Source organism: Myotis davidii, unplaced genomic scaffold, assembly GCF_000327345.1.
Source record: "Myotis davidii unplaced genomic scaffold, ASM32734v1 scaffold905, whole genome shotgun sequence".
Lineage (NCBI taxonomy): Eukaryota > Metazoa > Chordata > Mammalia > Chiroptera > Vespertilionidae > Myotis > Myotis davidii.
Window position 1 is genome coordinate 204,293 of NW_006295819.1, and position 20,030 is coordinate 224,322.

At 37.8% G+C, this 20,030-nt stretch overlaps 1 protein-coding gene across 1 annotated transcript; it reads right to left on the minus strand.

The window, feature by feature from the left end:
• Window positions 1-10,565: 10,565 nt before the first annotated feature.
• CXCL8 (chemokine (C-X-C motif) ligand 8) lies at window positions 10,566-13,928 on the minus strand. Its single transcript, XM_006770649.2, has 4 exons — window positions 13,781-13,928; window positions 12,465-12,600; window positions 12,094-12,177; window positions 10,566-11,469 (listed from the first exon to the last, which is right to left on the minus strand). Exons 1-4 carry the CDS (start codon window positions 13,842-13,844, stop codon window positions 11,448-11,450), a joined length of 306 nt encoding a protein of 101 aa, XP_006770712.1. The 5' UTR covers window positions 13,845-13,928; the 3' UTR covers window positions 10,566-11,447.
• Between the last annotated feature and the right edge of the window lie 6,102 nt (window positions 13,929-20,030).

Below are 20,030 nucleotides of genomic sequence, written 5' to 3' on the forward strand. Positions count from 1 at the left end.
GCCGGCAGTTGGACCTTAGTGCTGCTGCAGAGGTGGGAGAGGCTCCTGCCACCACTGCTGCACTTGCCAGCAGTGAGCCTGGCTCAGGACTTCTGGCTGAGTGGCACTCCCCCTGTGGGAGCACACTGACCACCAGAGGGAAGCTCCTGTATTGAGTGTCTGCCTCTGGTGGTCAGTGAGCATCATTGCAATGGTTATTTGGCTGTTAGATCAATTTGCATGTTAGCCTTTTATTAAATAGTATTTCCTAAAAGGGTAAAGAAGCATAGGGCAGGCTTGGATTCAGACTTGTGCTTCTTAAGTTGGGAACTCAGTATAGCTTATTCAATCCCATTGCCTATTTCTCACCTCTGTCTACTCTACATATAATATTTCTAGAATATCTCTGTCACAGGCTGGTTTGCAGGATAAATAAAATATCTCAAGATTATGTTAGGATTAAGCTAGATACAGTGCAAGAACAGGTACATATTACAATCAATGAGGGGTCAATACTGGAAATCTAATCTCAATTATTACATCTAAAGAAAAAATCAGGGAATGTAGTTAGGAGGGAAAAAATGGCCAGGAGCTGAGGATGCCAAAACAGAGTACAAGGCAAGAAAATATTATATGGCTCAAGACAAAAGTTTTAGATAAAGCTAAAGTATTAGCTTTGCTTGTACTGAATGCTGGCCAAATATTAGTGAGTTCTAGGTCAGTCAAAATAAAGTCCTATTAAGGGGAACTTTGTCTCCATATTTTAGTCTCATGTATCAGCCTTAAATTTCTTCACCTCCATATATCTCTCTCCCTATCTTCTGTTGGCTTTTTTTCCCTCTACATCATCACAACTCCTATCATGTTAGGGCTTGTCTACACTGGACAAGGGAGAAAAGTAGAAAGTTGAGTGGGTGAAAAACAGATGGTGGCTGAGAATGCACTTGAGCTCAGACAGGGATGAGGACAACTAAATAAACTGCAGCAACAAATACCAGTTAAGGAACCTTCATGGTTTAAGATATTTTGTCAGAAGGATGGTGGCACCTCAGATAGTCGGTAGTGTAGGAAAGTCCATTGAAGTGGACATGGAATTCCAAGTGATGGATCAGTTTGTACTGGAAGTGAGACTATGTCCAAATGTCATAGCATTTCTGTTAGTGGATGGGGACAAGTAAGATAAAGAATTGTCTTTAGCCTCAAAGAGTGAAATTGTCAGGAACTAGACTGGTCTAGTTAGTCCAATCAATGCTTGAGATTAAAGCTAGAACCATAAGCCTTGGAGAGGACTGAGGTAAATGATGGTGTAACTACATAGTACATGCACAAAATTCATGCACGGTGGGGTGGGGGGTGTCCCTCAGCCCAGCCTGCACCTTCTCCAATCTGGGCCTAAACTGGCAGTCAGACATCCCTCTCACAATCCAGTACCACTGGCTCCTAACTGCCTCTGCCTGCCGGCCTGATCAACCCTAACTGCTTCACTGCCTGCCTGATTGCCCCTAACTGCCTCTGCCTTGGCCTCTGCTACTGCAGCTTTGTCCAGAAGGACGTCCGGAATGACGTCCAGAAGGTTGTTTGGCTGTCTAGTCTAATTATCATATTACACTTTTATTAGTACAGATTACTGACTATATTCCCTATGCTGTACTTTACTTCCTCATGACTGTTTTGTAACTAATAATCTCTACTTCTCAATCCCTTCACCTTTTTTTAAATCCTCACCCAAGGATATGTTTTTATAGATTAGAGAGAGAGAGAGAGAGAGAGAGAGAGAGAGAGAGAGAGAGATTCATCGATGTGATAGAGAAACATGGTGCCTCCTATATGTGCTCCAACGAGGCAACAAACTCATAACCTATTTATGTGCCCTAACCGGGATCAAATCCACAACTTTTCGGGTGTACAGGAGAATGCTCTAACCCAGGGGTCGCCAACCTTTCAGACCTCATGGACCACCAGTGGTCCGCAGACCACTAGTTGGCAACTGCTGCTCTAACCAACTGAGCTCCCCAGCCAGGGCTCAGTGGTTCAGCCAGGCTCACTGCTTCTTAGCGCTGGCTCCACCCCCTGCCCACTGGTGGGTGGAAGCATTCTGGGGCCAGGCTGGTGGGGGGAGGGCTGGGGGAGGTTGAGGTACTGCAAGTCTCACCCTGTCCAACCTCTGCGGAGGCTCGGGGACCCCGCCGCCCCCGGTCCCTCAGCTTCTTTGGAGGTGTGACTCCAGGACCAGGCCCACACTGCTGCCTCTGTGGCTGCCTCTATGGAAGGGGCAGCGCTGGAACCGGAACCGCACAGCCTCCTCTCCCTCTGTCTCTGTGGAAGGGGCTGCGGCGCTAGACTGGCCTGTGCTGAGGCCTCTCTCACGCTGCCTCTGTGGAAGGGGGGTAGCTGGGACCACCATAGCTGGCCTGGCAGCACAGGCTCATTGGCCCCGCCCCTTGCACACTAGTCATTCGGAAGATTGTCTTGAAGGTCGTTTGGCTGTCTGGTCTAATTAGCATATTACTCTTTTATTAGTCTAGGTATAGATTTATTCTTCCTGCCAGCATTAGCTTAAGATTTTGGGGAAAGTGAAGCAGGCTTAGCATATCTGCTGAGCCACCTATAGGTTGCTTAGGGAAGACAGAGTGAAAAGGGGGCAGTCATTAACATTTTATTCTCTTGATTTCTTTCAGTTTCTGTACCTCTTTTGTTACATTTCTTTTTAATTGTGCATTAACATACAATTGAAGAATAATTTGTCTTTTAAATCATATTTATTGAATAGTATTTTATTGGTATTTCTCAACTCTATCTAGCAATCTAGATACAAAAATGCTAAAACATATTGTGTTTAACATATGTGGTCCAACACTGATTATCTAATCCTAATCTAAAGCAAGTAGGCCTGAATGGAACCATGGAATTCATTAAAGAAGTGATACCCGCAGTGCCAGATTTCACTATTAGATCAAAGAAAATTTTCCTTTGAGGGATTCATTTTTATGAGTCAACTCTGTGATCCAAACTGTTGATAGTAAAAAAATATTTGGTTTGGCAAGTTCTGTGTTTTAAGATAATTTGAATTATTATGACTTCAAGCAGACCATATGTTCTCCAATTCAACAGCCCCTATGACCTCCTGCTGATGATTCTTAACTGCTACATATATTTTTCTAACCTGTTTGGTCACTGAATATGATTATCATCATTATGGTAGATCTTTGACATATTTTGAGAAATGCGTCTAGAGATTTGGCATGGGCTCAAAGCCCAGCACTCTCTAGTAGCTGACCTCGAGGAAGTAAAGACCAAGTTGTACAGATGCGGTTAATGATAAGCTTAGCTCCATCACTGCCTGAGGGACATGCTTTCCACACACCGGCTTCATAGCCCAAATACCAGATTCATTGTTACTGGCAGAAAACTATGAGTTACTACACGCTGTAGGTTTGTTTGTTTGTTTACTTCAGTTTCCATCTTTCTACTTTTTTTTCAAATAGACTTATTTTTTCCCATCACCAATTATCCCCTCAATGCCCTCTTCTACCTCCACCCATCCACCTTCACAATCATCACACTGTTGTCCATGACTTTTATTTATTTATTTATTTATTTATTTTGCTCAATCCCCCAAATCCCTCACCCCACCCCCCATGAACTATCTGCTTGCTCTCTGTCTATGAGTCTGGCTCCTGATAGTTTACTTTTAAAGAAAAGCTTTAGATTTATAGAAAAATCATGATATCACAGAGTTTCCACATATCCCACACCTAGTTTCCACTATTATTAAGATCTTACATTAGTAGGGTACATTTATTACAATTAATGCATTAATATTGATACATTATTATCATGGACTGAAAGTTTGTGTTCTCCCCCCAAATTCATATGTTGAAATTCTAACCTCCAATATAATGGTATAAAGAGATGAGGCCTTTGGAAAGAAAATTAGGTCATGAGTGTGGAGCCCTCTTGGAATGGGTTGAGTGCCCTCATGAGAAGAAACATGAGGACTTGCTCGGGCTCTCTGCTTTCTGTCATATGAAATTAGAACCAGAAGTTGGTGGATTGTGCCTGGGAGGAAGATCCTCACTTGGATCCCACCACGCTGGCATGGATTTCCAACCTCCAGAGCTATAAGAAACAAATGTCTGCTTATAGGCCACATAGTCTGTGGGATTTTTTTTATAACATCCCAAATTAAGACAATATTAATCAAAGTCCATACTTTATGCAAATTTTCATATTTTACCTAATGCTCTCTTTTTTCTATTTTTGATCAATCCAGAATATAATACATTTAGCTTCTAGGTCTTCTTAGGTTCCTCCTAGATGTAACAGTTTCTCATAATTTTCTTGTTTTTAAGATGACTTGGGCAGTTTTGAGGAGTGCTAGTCGGGTTTCTTTGTAGAATGTCTCTCTACTAGAATTTGTTTGATGCTTTTCTCAAGATTAGACTGAGATCCTGGGGTTTCAGGAGGAAGACCACAGAGGAAAAGTGCCATTTTCATTACGTCATTACATTCTATTAGTATGATTTAGCACTGTTGATGTTGACCTAAGGGAACCTAGTGTTGTTTAGGTCTCCCTACTGTAAAGTTACTCTTCCTCTTCCCCATTCCATATTGTGCATTTTGGAAAGTCCACATTTCACAAGTCCTTGGTTATGTTCCAAATCCTTAAGGAAGGAGTAAATTATTTGGAATTCTTCCTCATGGGAGATTTGTCTATTCTTCTCCATGTATTTATTTACCCCAACATGTATTTATATCAGTATTGGACTCATACATATTTGCTTTATATATCGGGTTATAAGTAGTACTTTATTTATTTTGTTCTCAAGTGGTTCTATTTTGGGCTATTGTTCCAGGTTTTATTTGGCTCCTGTTCCACTTTGACATACCCTCATACATTTATTCAGAGGGAGGCACTTATCTTCTGACACTGGAAAACCCTGAAGACTCATATTTCCTGCACCCATCCTATGATCAGACATTTCTCCAAGGAACCCTGGTTCATTTTACAATGAAATGGTTTTAGAAACCAAGATCTGGGTGCTAGGTGTGTTTGTTGCTACCAGAGTGTCATTGCTTTTAGGCCCTCTCAGCTGACAAAGGAAGGAAATACATACATGTTTACTAACTCATTTATATACATCCATAAGTATTTTTATATGTATCCATCTGTATCGATATTAAACTAAACATAAGTTCATACTAATGTCTCCAACTCTAATCACTACTATATGAATCATTTTAGTCTCCTCTCCTTGCTTGTCTAAAAACTCATACTGTAACAGTGAGGGACCTGGATCCCACCATCAGCCAAAAATTGCTTGTTTAATTAAATTGTTCAGTTACATGTAGAGTAGGACCAGAACTGCCAACCCTTATGCCACATATTTTCAAGAGTCAAAATTTCAAAAATTAAACCTATAAAAGTTCACATTCTGTATTACATGTAAAGCAAATATAAAAATGGCATTTATTATATTCCCAATAAATTCCACACATACTACATTTTAATATCAGAGTTCATTTGTTCACTATAAAATCTCACCAAAATTTTAAATAATTGAAGAAGAGAATAATAAAAAATATACAACATCTTTAAAATCTATGTAACATTACATGTGGAGGGTTTAATTTAAATTCTAAGTAGAAATAAAGGAAATGAAACAGAATTTTAGTAAACTAGAGAGTGAAAAGATTCCTTTAAGAAACCATTTAGAAAAGGGACTTTTAAGTAAAAATCAGTTCTTTTCATGTTAGTACAGAGGCCTCATTCAAACTTCGTAGTATCCATATACTACAAATACTGGTAAATGAAATTAATAATAATAAAATTTCACATAAGAAAGTTTGAGCCCAACTAGTATGGCTCAGTGGATTGAGCATAATTCCATATACCAAGCGGTTGCAGTTTCCATTCCCAGTCAGGGCACATGCCCAAGTTGCAGGCTCAATCCCCAGTAGGGGGCATGCAGGAGGCAGATGATTGATGTTTCTCTCTCATCAATGTTTCTACCTCACCTCTCTCTAAAAATCAATAACATATGCATATATATGTATATACACACTCACACACACACGTTTACATATATGAAGGCATTTTAAGTAGCATGGGTTGAATAACAAAAGATTAATTTAGGGTGCAGACAGTAGAAAGAATCACTATAACTATTAAAACACTAGAGGCCTGATGCACAAAATTTGTGCAAGAGTAGGCCTTTCTTCCCCCGGCTGCTGGCACTGGCTTCCCTCCAGCACCCAGGACCCTGGCATCCCTCGCAGAGGGAGGCCCTGCCCACCCACTGCAGCCTACCAGTTGGTGACCTGGGCCTCCCTCTTTGGGAGACCGTGAAGCCCCCTGATTGATTGCCCTGCTGGCCAGTGGCCTGGGCCATCCTCTACAGGGTGATCATAGGGTGATGGCCAGGCCCCTGACCAATCGCATCGCACCCACCTTGGCTGGCCTGGCGCCAGTGGGTGTATAGCATGGTTCCGGTTGGTCGTCCCACATTTGGCCATTCGGTCAATTTGCATATTACACTTTTATTGTATAGGATAAGCTAAATCATGCTCTATGAAATAGAATTGATAGGTACATTAAAAGTTTATCTTCAGCTCTAGCACCATGATCTTTTACAAAGATTTAGAACATTCCACTAGATATGTCTAAAGCAAACTCTGGGTGGAAATATCTGTGAATATTTCCTATCTTATTTTCCAACATGCTATGCCTTTAAGTCTATCTATATAGAGATGATAGATGATAGATAGATGATAGATAGATAGATAGATAGATAGATAATGTTTATCCAACTTGATTTGCATCTATGGTAACGTAAGGAGCATGGAAAGACCTTTTTCTCCACTCATTTAGAGTTGGATTCTTGGATGCTTAAGTAATCTTTTGATGAATTCCTGATTGCCCCATCTGTAAATCTTGTGGGAAGGAGTTGGCCTGGAATTTACTCTGTCGTATTTAAAAATTCCATATTTGTAGTTTGTGTTCTCTGCAAATTTAGCTGATGTTTATCAACCTTGAGGCAATTATGGTCTGGCTATCTTTTTAAGTGAGTAATGGAGAAATTACTGATTTATTAAGCTTTCTTTGTTGTTGTTATTGCAGGGTTAATTGCAATAACAGACTTAAGCAATTTTTACTTGCTATATCACTACCACAAGCAAAAAACAAACTAGATTTTTATCCTTATTCTGACCTTTTCAAATATAGCCTGCTCAGCAAAATAGATGTATTACAATAAAAAATAATTATATACTTCTTTACCAAAATCTTGAGAATAAACAACTTTTCTTAGGTGATTTCAACCTACGAATCTATTTCTTGATGCATTGCTAGTAAACCAAAAGGGTAATTATGAAAATAACCTGATTTTCTATGTTGTATATGAAATATATGTATCATAGATGTCTTTTCTTTTTAAGTTTATTTTTTATTGTTGATACTATTACAGATGTCCCCTATTCCTCCCTCTCGCTTCTCTCCTCCAGTCAGACGCCACCGCACCGCAGGCTTGCACCACACTATTGTCTGTGTTCATGGGCTACACACATATGCATATAAATTCTTTGGTTTGTTTCTTCCTGTTCTCCAATCCCTCTCCCCTCTAAGATCTGTCAGTCTATTCCACGTATCTGCCTCTGGACTTATTTTGTCCATCAGTTTATTTTGTTCATTAGATCCTACATATAAGTGAGATCATGTGGTATTTGTCTTTCTCAGACTGGATTATTTCACTTAGCATAATGGTCTCCAGGTCTAACTAATTTTACTAATATCATTTAGGCAAAATGAAGTAAACATTTTCAATTCAGCAAAGTGATGGCTTTTTCTTTTCTCTCACATTCTCTCTCTTACTCTTCATTTTTCCATTTTGGCTTGTATGCATAATGCCTAACCTCCAATCTGATACACTTAATTGCCTTTTGGATGGAATATTTGCTCTCTTACCCAGAGTAACACTATAGATAAGGGAGTGGAGAAAATCATTTGGTACAACTTAAAAGTGATAAAGATTAAATTAAAAAGTAAATTTTTAAGTCTTCATTATTGAGATTCACCAAGTTGGTGCAAATGCCTTCACTTTGCTTTCAGGGTTGGACACTGATCATATTAAATTGTATTTAACACATTAAGAAGTTTGCTATAAATTTGGGAGTTCTCTGATAATTCAATCTTCAAATGTCATTCAAGAGCCCAATGATCAGACTTTTGAGTTGCTTCTACAGCTTTCCCCTTTCTTCTGTAAGGAGATCCAGGAAGAATAGCCTATAATGTTCCCCATTTAAATGGGGATATTTGAAATTAACTAAAAGTTTTCATTTTCAAATCTAAGCCCTTTAGAGCATTCCATAGTCCATTTAGCATAACTTCATCTGTTAGTACTTGTTATGTTCCAATGCCAAACTCTAGTCACACTGAACTTTTTCACTTCTCAAATCATGTCATGCTCTTGTTTACAAATTACTTCACTGCAGTCTAGACCACTCTCTCCCACACATTCTTCTTCCCTCTTTGTGTGGAACTCCTACTCATCCTTTACACTCTAGCTTAGGTTTTCTGAGGGAAATCTAGGCAAGTTAGGTTTCATACTCCTTGATATCTCCTCTGAAGAATCATGTGTCTCTCCTACCAATATTTTATTAAAATTACTTGTTTGTTATTGGTTTTATTCACTATGTATGAGATCCACAAGATGAGACACTGCAAAGGGAGGCAGAAGTAGACAAGGAAACTTATAATTAAAGCTCATTTGAGAAAAAATAACTTTTTATGCTTGGAAAATATGGAAACTAAATTTAGGCAGAACTCTGAGGAAGAAGAAGAAACTCCACAATATGACCTGAAAAGAACATAAGCAGGGAGAAATCACTAGTAGGAACACTGCTTCTAAGAATAGTAATATTAGGGTTGCATTTCCAGTTGGTTCCTGCTTGCATATGACTTACTTTTTTTTTTTTTACTAATTCTATTATGTTGCACACTTCTGTGTTGATGTGCACTGGAAATTAGAAGAGAGAATGGGCTTTGTTCCACACCACAGCTAATGCTGACCCATAGATAGAATGGTAGCTGCAGGTACACAGAGTGATTGCAAAGAGCTAATAACGGGAGAAGTAGCTTGCAATATGAAGTAACAAATGAGAAAATAAGAGAGGACCCTCTTCCTCACTTCCCTTTGTGGAGATTAAAAAAGAGTGCATCTCAGGGGGAAGGGGAGGGAGGGTGGATGGGTGGGAGATAATAACCAAAGACAATCATGGGAGTTAATCAACCATGGACACAGACAATAGGGTGGTGAAGGCCTGGGGCCTGCAGGAACAGGCTGGAGGCAGTCTATGTGGGAAAAATGGGGGCCTATGTAATACTTTCAACAATAAAGGCTTTTTTTTTTTAAAGAGTGCATTTAAAATGCCCAACAGCAGCAGTAAATGATCTTGGAGGTGGATAAGTATGAATCACATTTCTAAAATCCTTGTTTTTGACTAGCAATGAAAATTTAAGCATTGGTTCATTGGATTTCTTCAAACTTTCCGTTGTTATTTTCACCATTTCTGGAAAGTTTTCAGCTATTGTCAGTTTAAACATTGTCTCTGACCCTCTCTTCTGCTTGTAAAAATCCAATTAGACACTGCATTTTCCATGTGTTTTTATTTCTTCTTTCAATTTACTTCCTCTTTATCGCTCATATAAATTCCAGATAGTTATTTGGGTTTATTTCCTAGATCTCCAATTTTCTTTATAGCTGGGTCTAATCTGTTATAAAACTCATCCACTTAGTTTTCTACTTAAATTATTGTATTTTTACTTTGAAGAGGGTTTTTTTTCTTTACTTTTTTTTTCAAATATGTGTGGTCTTTATTCATATTTTGAACTTTTTTTGCCTTGTATGTTTCAATTTTACTTCTTAATTAACTGAGAAGCACCTTAGCATGTGTCCCCTCTTCTCCCTTTCACAGACACCTGGGCTGTTTCATTGAAAATCTGAAGTCAGCCTTATCAGCAAAATGGAATACACTGGAGCAGGGGTCCTCAAACTATGGCCCTCGGGCCACATGTGGCCCTCCGAAAACATTTATCCGGCCCACCAGGTGTTTTTGCCGCCGCTGCCTGTCCTGCTTAGCAGCCAATTCGTCCCGGGCCCGCAGCGCGCATGTGTGGAAAGTCTGAGTGACAGTGAACTGGCCCCCGGTTTAAAAAGTTTGAGGACCTCTGCACTGGAGGGTCAAGAAAATCCTCATCATTTCTCAGAGGCTGCTGTTTGTAGCCTTCTCTGGAAAGCAGTTCTGTTTTTCTACAAATAAAAGTTTGTATTTTCCACCACAGTATACAAAATGTTTAGGGGAGGCACTTATGTTCTCTAAATAATATTTTTTCATACAACCGAAGATGTAAAACAATAGATCTTGAAAAGACCAAAGAAATACAAACACTTGATTATTTTGACAATGAATTTTATTATGTTTACAGTCGCATTTATGTTTCCATACCATCAAATCAAGAGACAAAACATTTCCTTTGAAAATACATAAAAGTATCTTAAAGTTAAAAACATAACTATTTAAATTAAATTACGAGATTCTATTCATACATAATAAGTAAGTATTAACCAGCAAGAATTTTTGCTGTTTTGACGAAGAGAGTCCTAACTCAGGATTTGGTGATTCAACACAGAATAGCACAAGGCCAACAGTGACAGGACAATATGAGGACTATTAAAAGTGGGATTTCCAGCTTAACTGGATATTCTGTTAGTTTTTAATTTTGCTAAATCAAGCAACCTCAATCAAAATAAATCAACTTTGATCAAGATAGTTCTCTAATATATTATTTAATATCTAAAATAAATTCACAACCATCATTATACTCGCTTATCAACAATGCTCCTTTCCCATTTTCCAAATTCATGCACAAATATTACTCTAGCTGATGTTTAAGTAAATACATAAATATTAAATAAGTGAATAAATTACACTTGAAAATAATTTATGTGACCATGGAAAACATTGACTTGCTCCCACATGTCCTCACATCACATTGAGGTGAAATGGTGACTGGTCCTTTTTCTCCAGGTTAGGAATAAAGAAGAAAGAAGGCACAGTTAAAAGGAACTCACAGATCTTGGCTGGCAGACTAAGATTGCAAGGTTTACCTTCCCTCAAAAAAAATAAAATAAAATAAAATACAGGATTTCCAGCTAAGTTTGAATTTATAGTAAGCAATGAGTTGTTTTGTTTTTTAAATAAGTGCGTTCTAGATATAGCATGGGACATTGAAAGAAACTCTTCATTGTTTTACCTAATATTCAAATCTAACCAGCATCCTATATTTCACCTGACAACTCTATACCAGACCCACACAGTATGTGAAGCACTAAAGTAGATTTATTTGAAGTTTCATTGGCATCTTTACTGAGGAATTCTTGGAAACCGGGGAGAGTGCTTTTTTTTTTTTTTCATGGCTCTTTTGTCTCAGCTCTGAAAATAAATAAAATTTAAGGATTAACAGTGTTATAACAGGAGTAAAGTGTGGTCCTTATACTTAATACAGAAACTAATGTAGTCTTAAATAGTCATATGTTAGAAATGTTCTATACTTTCAACTATAAGAAGAAAGACCAGATAAGTCATCCTCCAAAGGAGGCCACTTCTGAGACTGAAACAGAATCATAATAATGGTGAAAATAAATAAAATTTAAGGGTTAACAGTGTTCTAACAGGAGTAAAGTGTGGTCCTTATACTTAATACAGAAACTAATGTAGTCTTAAATAGTCATATGTTAGAAATGTTCTATACTTTCAACTATAAGAAGAAAGACCAGATAAGTCATCCTCCAAAGGAGGCCACTTCTGAGACTGAAACAGAATCATAATAATGGCACAGGGACCAGGCATAAACCCAGACTCCCCTGGACACACTGAGATGTGTGGTCTTCCCAGTCATGAGTTACAATCAACTCTCTATTGCTGCTATTTATTTTGAATTAAAGAGGCAGCTACCTATAAATATTTTTGGCAGCAGCAGGAAATTTATAGGCTGACTTTTGGACTGTATATCTGAGGACAAATGAATCTAAATTAAAACCAACAACAACAACTTACGTCTCTAAAAATGTCTGCACAACCTTCTGCACCCAGTGTTCCTTGGGGTCCAGGCAGAGCAATGTTTCATTCTTAAACTTTACACTGAAATGAGAGAGAGGTGATTAAAATCGACATTTAGCAGTTTCAGATACCCCTTTGCCACACAAGTCATTGTTCCTTAAGTACAGGCATGAAATCTAAGTCAAAAGCCATTTAGAGCTATGAATCATGGAAGCTATCATACTTAAATGCCATTCATATCCAGAATATGTCCTTCTGTTTAACCCACAACTCTATTCTTAGTACCTAGAACTTTGTTGGATGCTTCCACCTTCCTCAGTTCTAGGTTAGCTAAAGTAAGATATCTAATCACTTTTGAAAGCACTTACATGATTTCTGAATTTGCACAGTGTGGTCCACTCTCAATCACTCTCAGTTCCCTGATAAGCATGGGGTGGAAAGGTGTAGAGTGCGTACCAATGCACTGGCATCGAAGTTCTGTTTCTATTATCGGCAGAACTGAAGCTGTGGGAAAAAATAAGACAATCAGATTGATTTCAACAACAGGGAGGGTTCTGTTAGCTACTCCCTCTTTAATCCCAATCTGATAACTTGGTGACTGTGTGTTTTACAAACATCGCATCTTTTGCAAACTCATTCCAGAAAATGAAGGCTGAATATTCTTCTTGCCTCTGACATCAGTTTTTCTTCAGTTTTAAAAATAGTCATTCCTCATAACATTGGATATCTTTCTACATAAAGACTGGAGTTGTCTTTGCGCAATGTTGACATCTTTATGATACTTTTTTTTTTCTACTAGATATTTCATAATCCTCTGTGATACCACAGTGCTATTTGTAGTATGCAAACTAAGATTCACCAATAGGGAAATTGCCTTCAGAAAGAATTAATAGAAATATATAAGTGAGTTGCACAGCAGTGTCTTATATCTTAACACAATCCTCAATGCTTGAGAGAAAAAATAAAGAAACTATATGTCATAAACATTCTAAAATGTATTTGTTTCATAAAATGAATCCCAAGAAGACCTATATTCGGTCAGAGTGCCCTTAAATCAAACGGGAATTGATAGCTATCTGAAGCTTTTCAGTAAAATAGTACACGGTGTAAAATTACCTGTTATCTTGATCAATATTAATTTATAGTATAGGTAACTGTAGGTCCCAATAAGATACACTCTAACTTATATTTATTTATTTTAATATTTTTTATTGATTTTTTTACAGAGAAGAAGGGAGAGGGATAGAAAGTTAGAAACATTGATGAGAAAGTAACATCAATCAGCTGCCTCCTGCACACCCCCTACTGGGGATGTGCCGCAACCAAGGTACATGCCCCTGACAGGAACCTGGGACACTTCAGTCCGCAGGCCAATGCTCTATCCACTGAGCCAAACCGGTTAGGGCTAACTTATACATTTATATTAAATATATGCATACTACAGAGTATAAGTGATAAGAACAGAATGTATTAATCAAACACTATACTTTTCTAATCGTTATATAGATACAGCCTAAAAAATTTAAAACTTCAATTTAATTAATTGCTGTTAAATGACTGCAAAGATTATTTTCTATTCCTGAACACACAAAAAAAATATTTGTTTGTTTTTAATCAAAGCATTAAGGATAATCTTACCATCACATTTAAACCCAGGAAAACTGGGTCGGAAAGATGTGCTTACCTTCGCACAGCGCTGCAGAAAGCACGAACGCTGCCAGGAGAGCGACGGCCAGCTTGGAAGCCATGTTTACGGCAAGGTGGTTTCTTATGGGCTCTTCTCCTAGATGCTGGTGAGCTCTGCTGTCCTCAGGGACTTGTGCTGGATGAAGAGTACCCCTGGCTTTTTATATTCTCTCAACAGCGAGAGCTGTGCCGCTCATTCCTGTATTAGGTCAGAGGAAATTCCATAACCTGGAGCTTTCCGGTCACTCTTTGTGAACAAACCTGAGTCACCAGGTTTCTCTCATTGATTTCTTATCTAATTTTCTGCACGATTGAACTTTTATTGGATCTTTAAAATAATTTAATTTCATTCAAAAGCATGTTTGCTTTAAAATATTTTTAAACAGTGAAGCGTCTCAGTTTGATACAATTGTCAGTTGTATTCCTTCATACTTAATAAATAACTTTATCATAGAACCATCTGCCAGCTGTCAGAGTAAGCTCATTGGTGATTATTCTTTTATGGCACATTGGTTTCTTTATGTAAAGTACGTGTGCTGTGATGAGAGAGGAGATGCTCCAGTTGACCACTTTTATTGGGGGCACATTTTATGAGCAGTTGTTTTCTAAGAGTTTTGGAAAGTTTCTGCTCTCAAGGAACAAAGTACAACTTTTCCAAAGGTTTGGTTTTCTAATGTATATTTAACAGAATAAAAGCTGTGCCTTTTCATCTGTCTCACAAATATTTATCAAGTAACTTCTCAGGAATGTGGGAATCTAGAGCTGGATAAGACAAAGTACTTATTCTTAAAGGGTTTGGTCTATCAGAAGAAGAAAGAAACATTAGGGACCTGACAATATTAAATACATTTTTATTGATTTCAGAGAGGAAGGGAGAGGGGGAGAGAGAGATAGAAACATCAATGATGAGAGAGAATCATTGATGGGCTGCCTCCTGCACACCCTCTACTGGGGATTGAGCCCACAACCCAAGCATGTGTCCTTGACTGGAATCAAACCCAGTACCCTATAGTCTGCAGGCCGACTCTCTATCCACTGAGCCAAATCAGCTAGGGTTCCTCTTGCTTTTAATTCTACTATTTCAGGAACTTGATTGTTCTTTTATTTATTTAATATATGTTGATTATATGTTAATGCCAAATATCATAGTAGGAGATGTGATTACTATGTAAATAAGATATAATCTCTGATTTCAAAGATTTTGCAGTCTGCTGCCAGATATGAACTAGTAGTGACACAAGCAACTACAGTTTTGAGGAATTTATAAAGAAACAACCTCAAAGCTACGACCTAAAATTGGTAATGAGCAGAAGTAAAACCAGTGGGGTGGGGAGAAGGGCTGGCTGCCTTGCTTATGGAGGAAAAAAACAAATAAAAGGTAATGAGAATTAAGATAACATGGTCCATTTGGGTCCTTGACATTGTTGAGCATTGTATGAAACACAGTGTATGGAATGAGGAGAGGAAAAAGTTGAAGCCAGATATGTAGGCAAGACCTAGATCTTAAAGAAAATTGACCGCTTCTTTGCTTCAGTAATATCGGTTTGTTCAGCAAGGACATATTCTCCTATGGACAAACCTGACGGACTGGTTCAGTCCTTCATCCTCAGGACGCAGTCTAGTGGCACCACACAGATGCCCAGAGTTCTGACGATTTGCAAACTTCTCAACGTCTCAGGGTTGCCTTTGTATTTTTTTCTGAGTCCTGCTGACATAGGCACCTCCTTGCCATCCCAATTCCATCTCCTCATCTCCTCTCCTCCTCTCAGGGTATCACTTGCATCATGATACCAACCTTAGAGGTTGAGCTAATGAGTTCCATTTAAACCAGATGCTCACTTTTTTTAAACAATGGAGCATTAATTAATAAGGCAAACCAACCTCTTTGCTGTTGTTCATTTCTCACAATGTAGCCTTGATGCATTCTGTCCTCGGACCCTCTTCATCAGAGGTAATAGTGAACAAAAACAAAGTGACCACTTCTGTAACGGTAACCCTTTGAGTCATTGCACAGAAGTAGAATGACTAAATGGGGTTAAAGAGAAAAAAGGGCTAATTATTCTATTTGGAAAAAAAAATGCTGCTTTTAAATAGAGCAGAATGAAGTGAAAAGTTTAACAAAGCTGCACATAAATACAAATGATATTTTATTATCCACTAGGGATGAATGTAAACTTTATGGGACTATCAACCAGTAAGCTGTTTAAGTTCTTACCAGTTCCTGAAACATGAGAAGCACTTAATAAATGAACATTCAGAGATTTTTACCATAGTCATGGGATCAAAGCTATCATCCAAGAAAGGAAAGAGCTCAAGGAAAAGTCAAGACAAAGATGGGCATTTACTTTTTCTACATCTATAAGAAACTCTTCCTTTTCCATCAAACTCCCCACAAGAAAACTGAATGTCTTTTTGAACCACCTAGGGAACCCACCCTCCTTCATATATGTGTTTTAGAATTAGGGCGTTTTTGTAAATCCAAACAAAGTTGTATTCACATAAAAAAGCAGAATGGCTTTTAAGTGAGATGAACTTAGGCCTAAATCTTGTCCCATGATTATTAATCAAGAGACTTTGAACAAGCTGATTCTATCTTGGTATTATAATGCTGCTGCTTAAATCTGAACCACATTTCTTAATCCAGTAGTTAAGTCTCAACTTAAACCTGGAATTTTTTTCTCCTTTTGAGGAAATTAGTCTCAGCTCAGACATCCCTGAGGTTAAGAGAACCATAGACAAATGCTATATATATCAATGAGTTTGCCTTATAATGTTGTTACTGCTAATATCATAAATATAAAATACCTTTCCCCTAAAATTTTAGTCAACAAAACTCAGAGTGAGCTGAAAGATTTAAAACATATTCTTACTTTTTTGCTGAGTATATGTCTATAAAGAACTTAATCTGATCTAAGACATTTCAGTTCCATCTCTAAATTCAAATTTCTTGAGTTAATAATTTGTAAAAATACCAAGCAAACTTGAACCATGCTGCTATAGATGTCATACTCTTTAAAGAAAAATCATTTTCCAAAGTCTTGACAAGTTGGAGAACCAAGCAGCTAAATGCATTGGTTTTGACCCATGCCCAGTGTAAGTGTTGGGGGAAGACAAACCTGCCTTCAAGCCTAGCTTCATCACTTATTAGACAAATGATCATTGAATTTTTTAAATCTCATTGAGTCTTAGTTTCCTTATCTGTAAAATGGGAATAATACCAGTTCCATAGGATCACAGGGAGAGTTAAATGAGGGCCTGTATAGAAAATGCCAGGAGTGGGACCAGGCACATAGAAGGTGTACAATAAATGTCACCTGTCATTAAAGTCACATTGAACTTTGCCTGGAGTAGGAGAACCATATTTCTTTTTAAAAGCTGACCAATCATAAAGTAAATGTGTATTGGCACAATATAGCCCCTAAAGTTTACATCCAACTGCTTTTATTTCAGTTGTAGAGCTTTCTGGTTTTGTGAATAATAATTCAATTCACTTTCGTGTGTTAAAAAAAAGAGTACTGTGCAGATAACACAGAGAAATGAGTAACATTTCCAATTCTATCCCCAAAATCAATGGAGATTCTGAGATGGAGTTTGAAGGATGGGATTGGAGAAAGAGACTGGCTGTGCAAACCGGTATTTATTATAGACTTGGGATATTTAAGATCAGCCTGTCTTCGAAAAAAAAATCAAATGCAAATATTTATTTGTAATTATTTTTTTCTCTGTTAAACTTATAAAACAAAGTTTTATACACCTATTTTCTTTGTTAGGTTTATACTAAAACCATTTAGAGATTGCATACGCCAATGTTTACAATAAAAGATGTCTTCGAAATGACAACAATTATATATTACTTATCTCTAGGATTTCTTTTGTGTGAAGTAAAGATCATAGGAAATGAAATCACTTGGCAGAAGGGGAAGTTGCTATTTTAGAAATGACTGGACTTATATGAGGCTTTAATTCTATCTTGAAATAAACAAGATCCATGCAAGCAATTGAGTCAAGTGATGGGAGAAAAAATAAAGTATTTTAAATACGCTGATTCAAAGTGGTATAATTTTATAAGCATATTTTTTTTCTTTTTAAAAAACTTATTTTATTATTTTGAAATTTTGTTTTTATAGACATGTAATAATGTAAAAAGCTGAGCTGAGATTAAATTTAGCAATTTAGATAAAGTAGCTTAAGTGAAAAACACCTTATGTTGTAATTCCTATATTGTGTCTTTCATAACTCTCCTTAAAAATTTGATGGTTTTAAAGGTTCTGTTTCAAAATATGACCTTCATTTTAACTTCTCCACTTTGGCGTTAGGGATTGTTGACGTATTTAAGACACATTTTAACCATAATACAAACTCCACGTTGGTGGATTCCGTTAAAGCGAAGAGCGCTCAACCCACTTGGGTGCTTGTTTGTTGATATATGTCTCACCCACTTGACTGGAAATCCCATGAGGTCAGAGAGCATGCCTGCCCTATTTATACTATGTGCCAGGTCCTGGCCCAGAGCTTGCACTCTACAAACACTTCTTGCATGAAAGTACAAATCCCCCACTTCTCAGAACCTTTCACAAGAGCAATATCAACAAAAGGGAGAGAAAATGCTTATCGTCTATTTTTGTTCTCCCACAAAGAGAATTGCTTTATTCACATGGACCCAGAAGAGTTTAGTATGGAAACTACAGTTTTACTTCATGCTCTCACTTAGTGGTGCATAGATAAAATATTAACCAGTCCAGCCAGGTAGCAATTTCTTCCCTGGGTGAATTAATGGTACAATCTCTTCTAGGCTGCCCTGGAGCTGGCATAGGAGGTACCATAGTGCAGACAAGTAAGGTGTGGAGAGCTGCATGCATGACTACCAGTGACTGGCACTTGCTGATAGAGAAGGACTCTGCTCCTTCCTTCTTCCTATTGCCTGTGTTTCAAGGACTGTGGAGCATCCAGAAGATGGTATTTTCAGAAGCCAATGAGTGAACATGAATGGGTGTCCACAGAGTTAGTCTAATTAACCTAGGTGCTAAGGCTAAAACAAACAGATCAGCTTTTCTTTGCAGTATCAACTCAATGGTTCTTAACTTTACATTTTATGTTAACTACTTAATCATTTGAAAATACAATGAAAGGTGTGTGTCCTCTTCTGACCCTTAAGTCCACTTAAGCCAAAATGTACAAAGTTCTACACCATGTTTCAGGAAGTTGACTGACCTCCATTAAAAACTCTTAAGGGGTAAGATCAATAAAGAGTAAACTGGAGACATGGTACTTGAAAATAACTAGTGAATCCCGAGTGAAAGAGAAACGATGCTCTGTCTGCTGCTTACTGTCCCTGGATGTGTCCAGGACAGAGACTTCAGAAAAAATTCTTGAAGTCCTCAAAAGAGAAGGTAGAGATGGATAAGGGAAAGGATGAGTAGGAGGAAGAGACTCTTCATTTTCCATGAATTCAAGATATCATTGACCTTTAGTTTTCTTGTCATACACAAGAGTAACACCCAAAACCATCCTAAAAGAAAACTGAGTACTACTTTCAACTGAGGCAATCTCTTAGCTAATCTGCTAAAAGGCAGTGCCAGGGACTAAAGGTAGCTGAGGTGGAGGGTGAAATTTTAGTCCTTTCATAATTCCCTTGAAGTCACCAAATAGATATTGGAGAAAATAAAAAACTGTGTGATGTTTTCACATAAAAAGAAAACAAAATTAGATATCGTTTCTCCACCTTTTGGCTAAGATCAAGCATAAAAAGAAAACAAAATTAGAAAATAATTCAGGTTGTATATGGGTTTAGAGATGTGGGCAGTCTCTCAAAATTCCCAAAATGTAGGCAAAATAAAGCTATCAAGCTTCTTAATCCATTGTACTTAATCTGGGGCCCTTTATTATCTGATTTTCAGATTTGAGTCCCTTATGTGTCTGGGTAGTTTATATTTCCAAATAGCACAATTTAATACTTTCCACGTCTCAAGTGCTTTCTTTCTGGACTGCATCAGGTTACTCATCAAAGTTAAATCTCTTCTTGTGGTCCCTAAACCAGGAAGGAGGAAATCACCACTTGCAGAATCTAGTGGAGTTTTGAAACAAAGGAAAACTGTCTACTCCGAACCTGTTGGGTGAGCTGTGTATGAACTTCTCCAACTGAAGGGGATGGACCTGGAAAACACCACTGGCACCACCTTCTACACAGTGAGAAATAAAAGCAAAATGGGCAAGAGGGGAGAGTGGATAAAAAATTACACGCCCAGCCA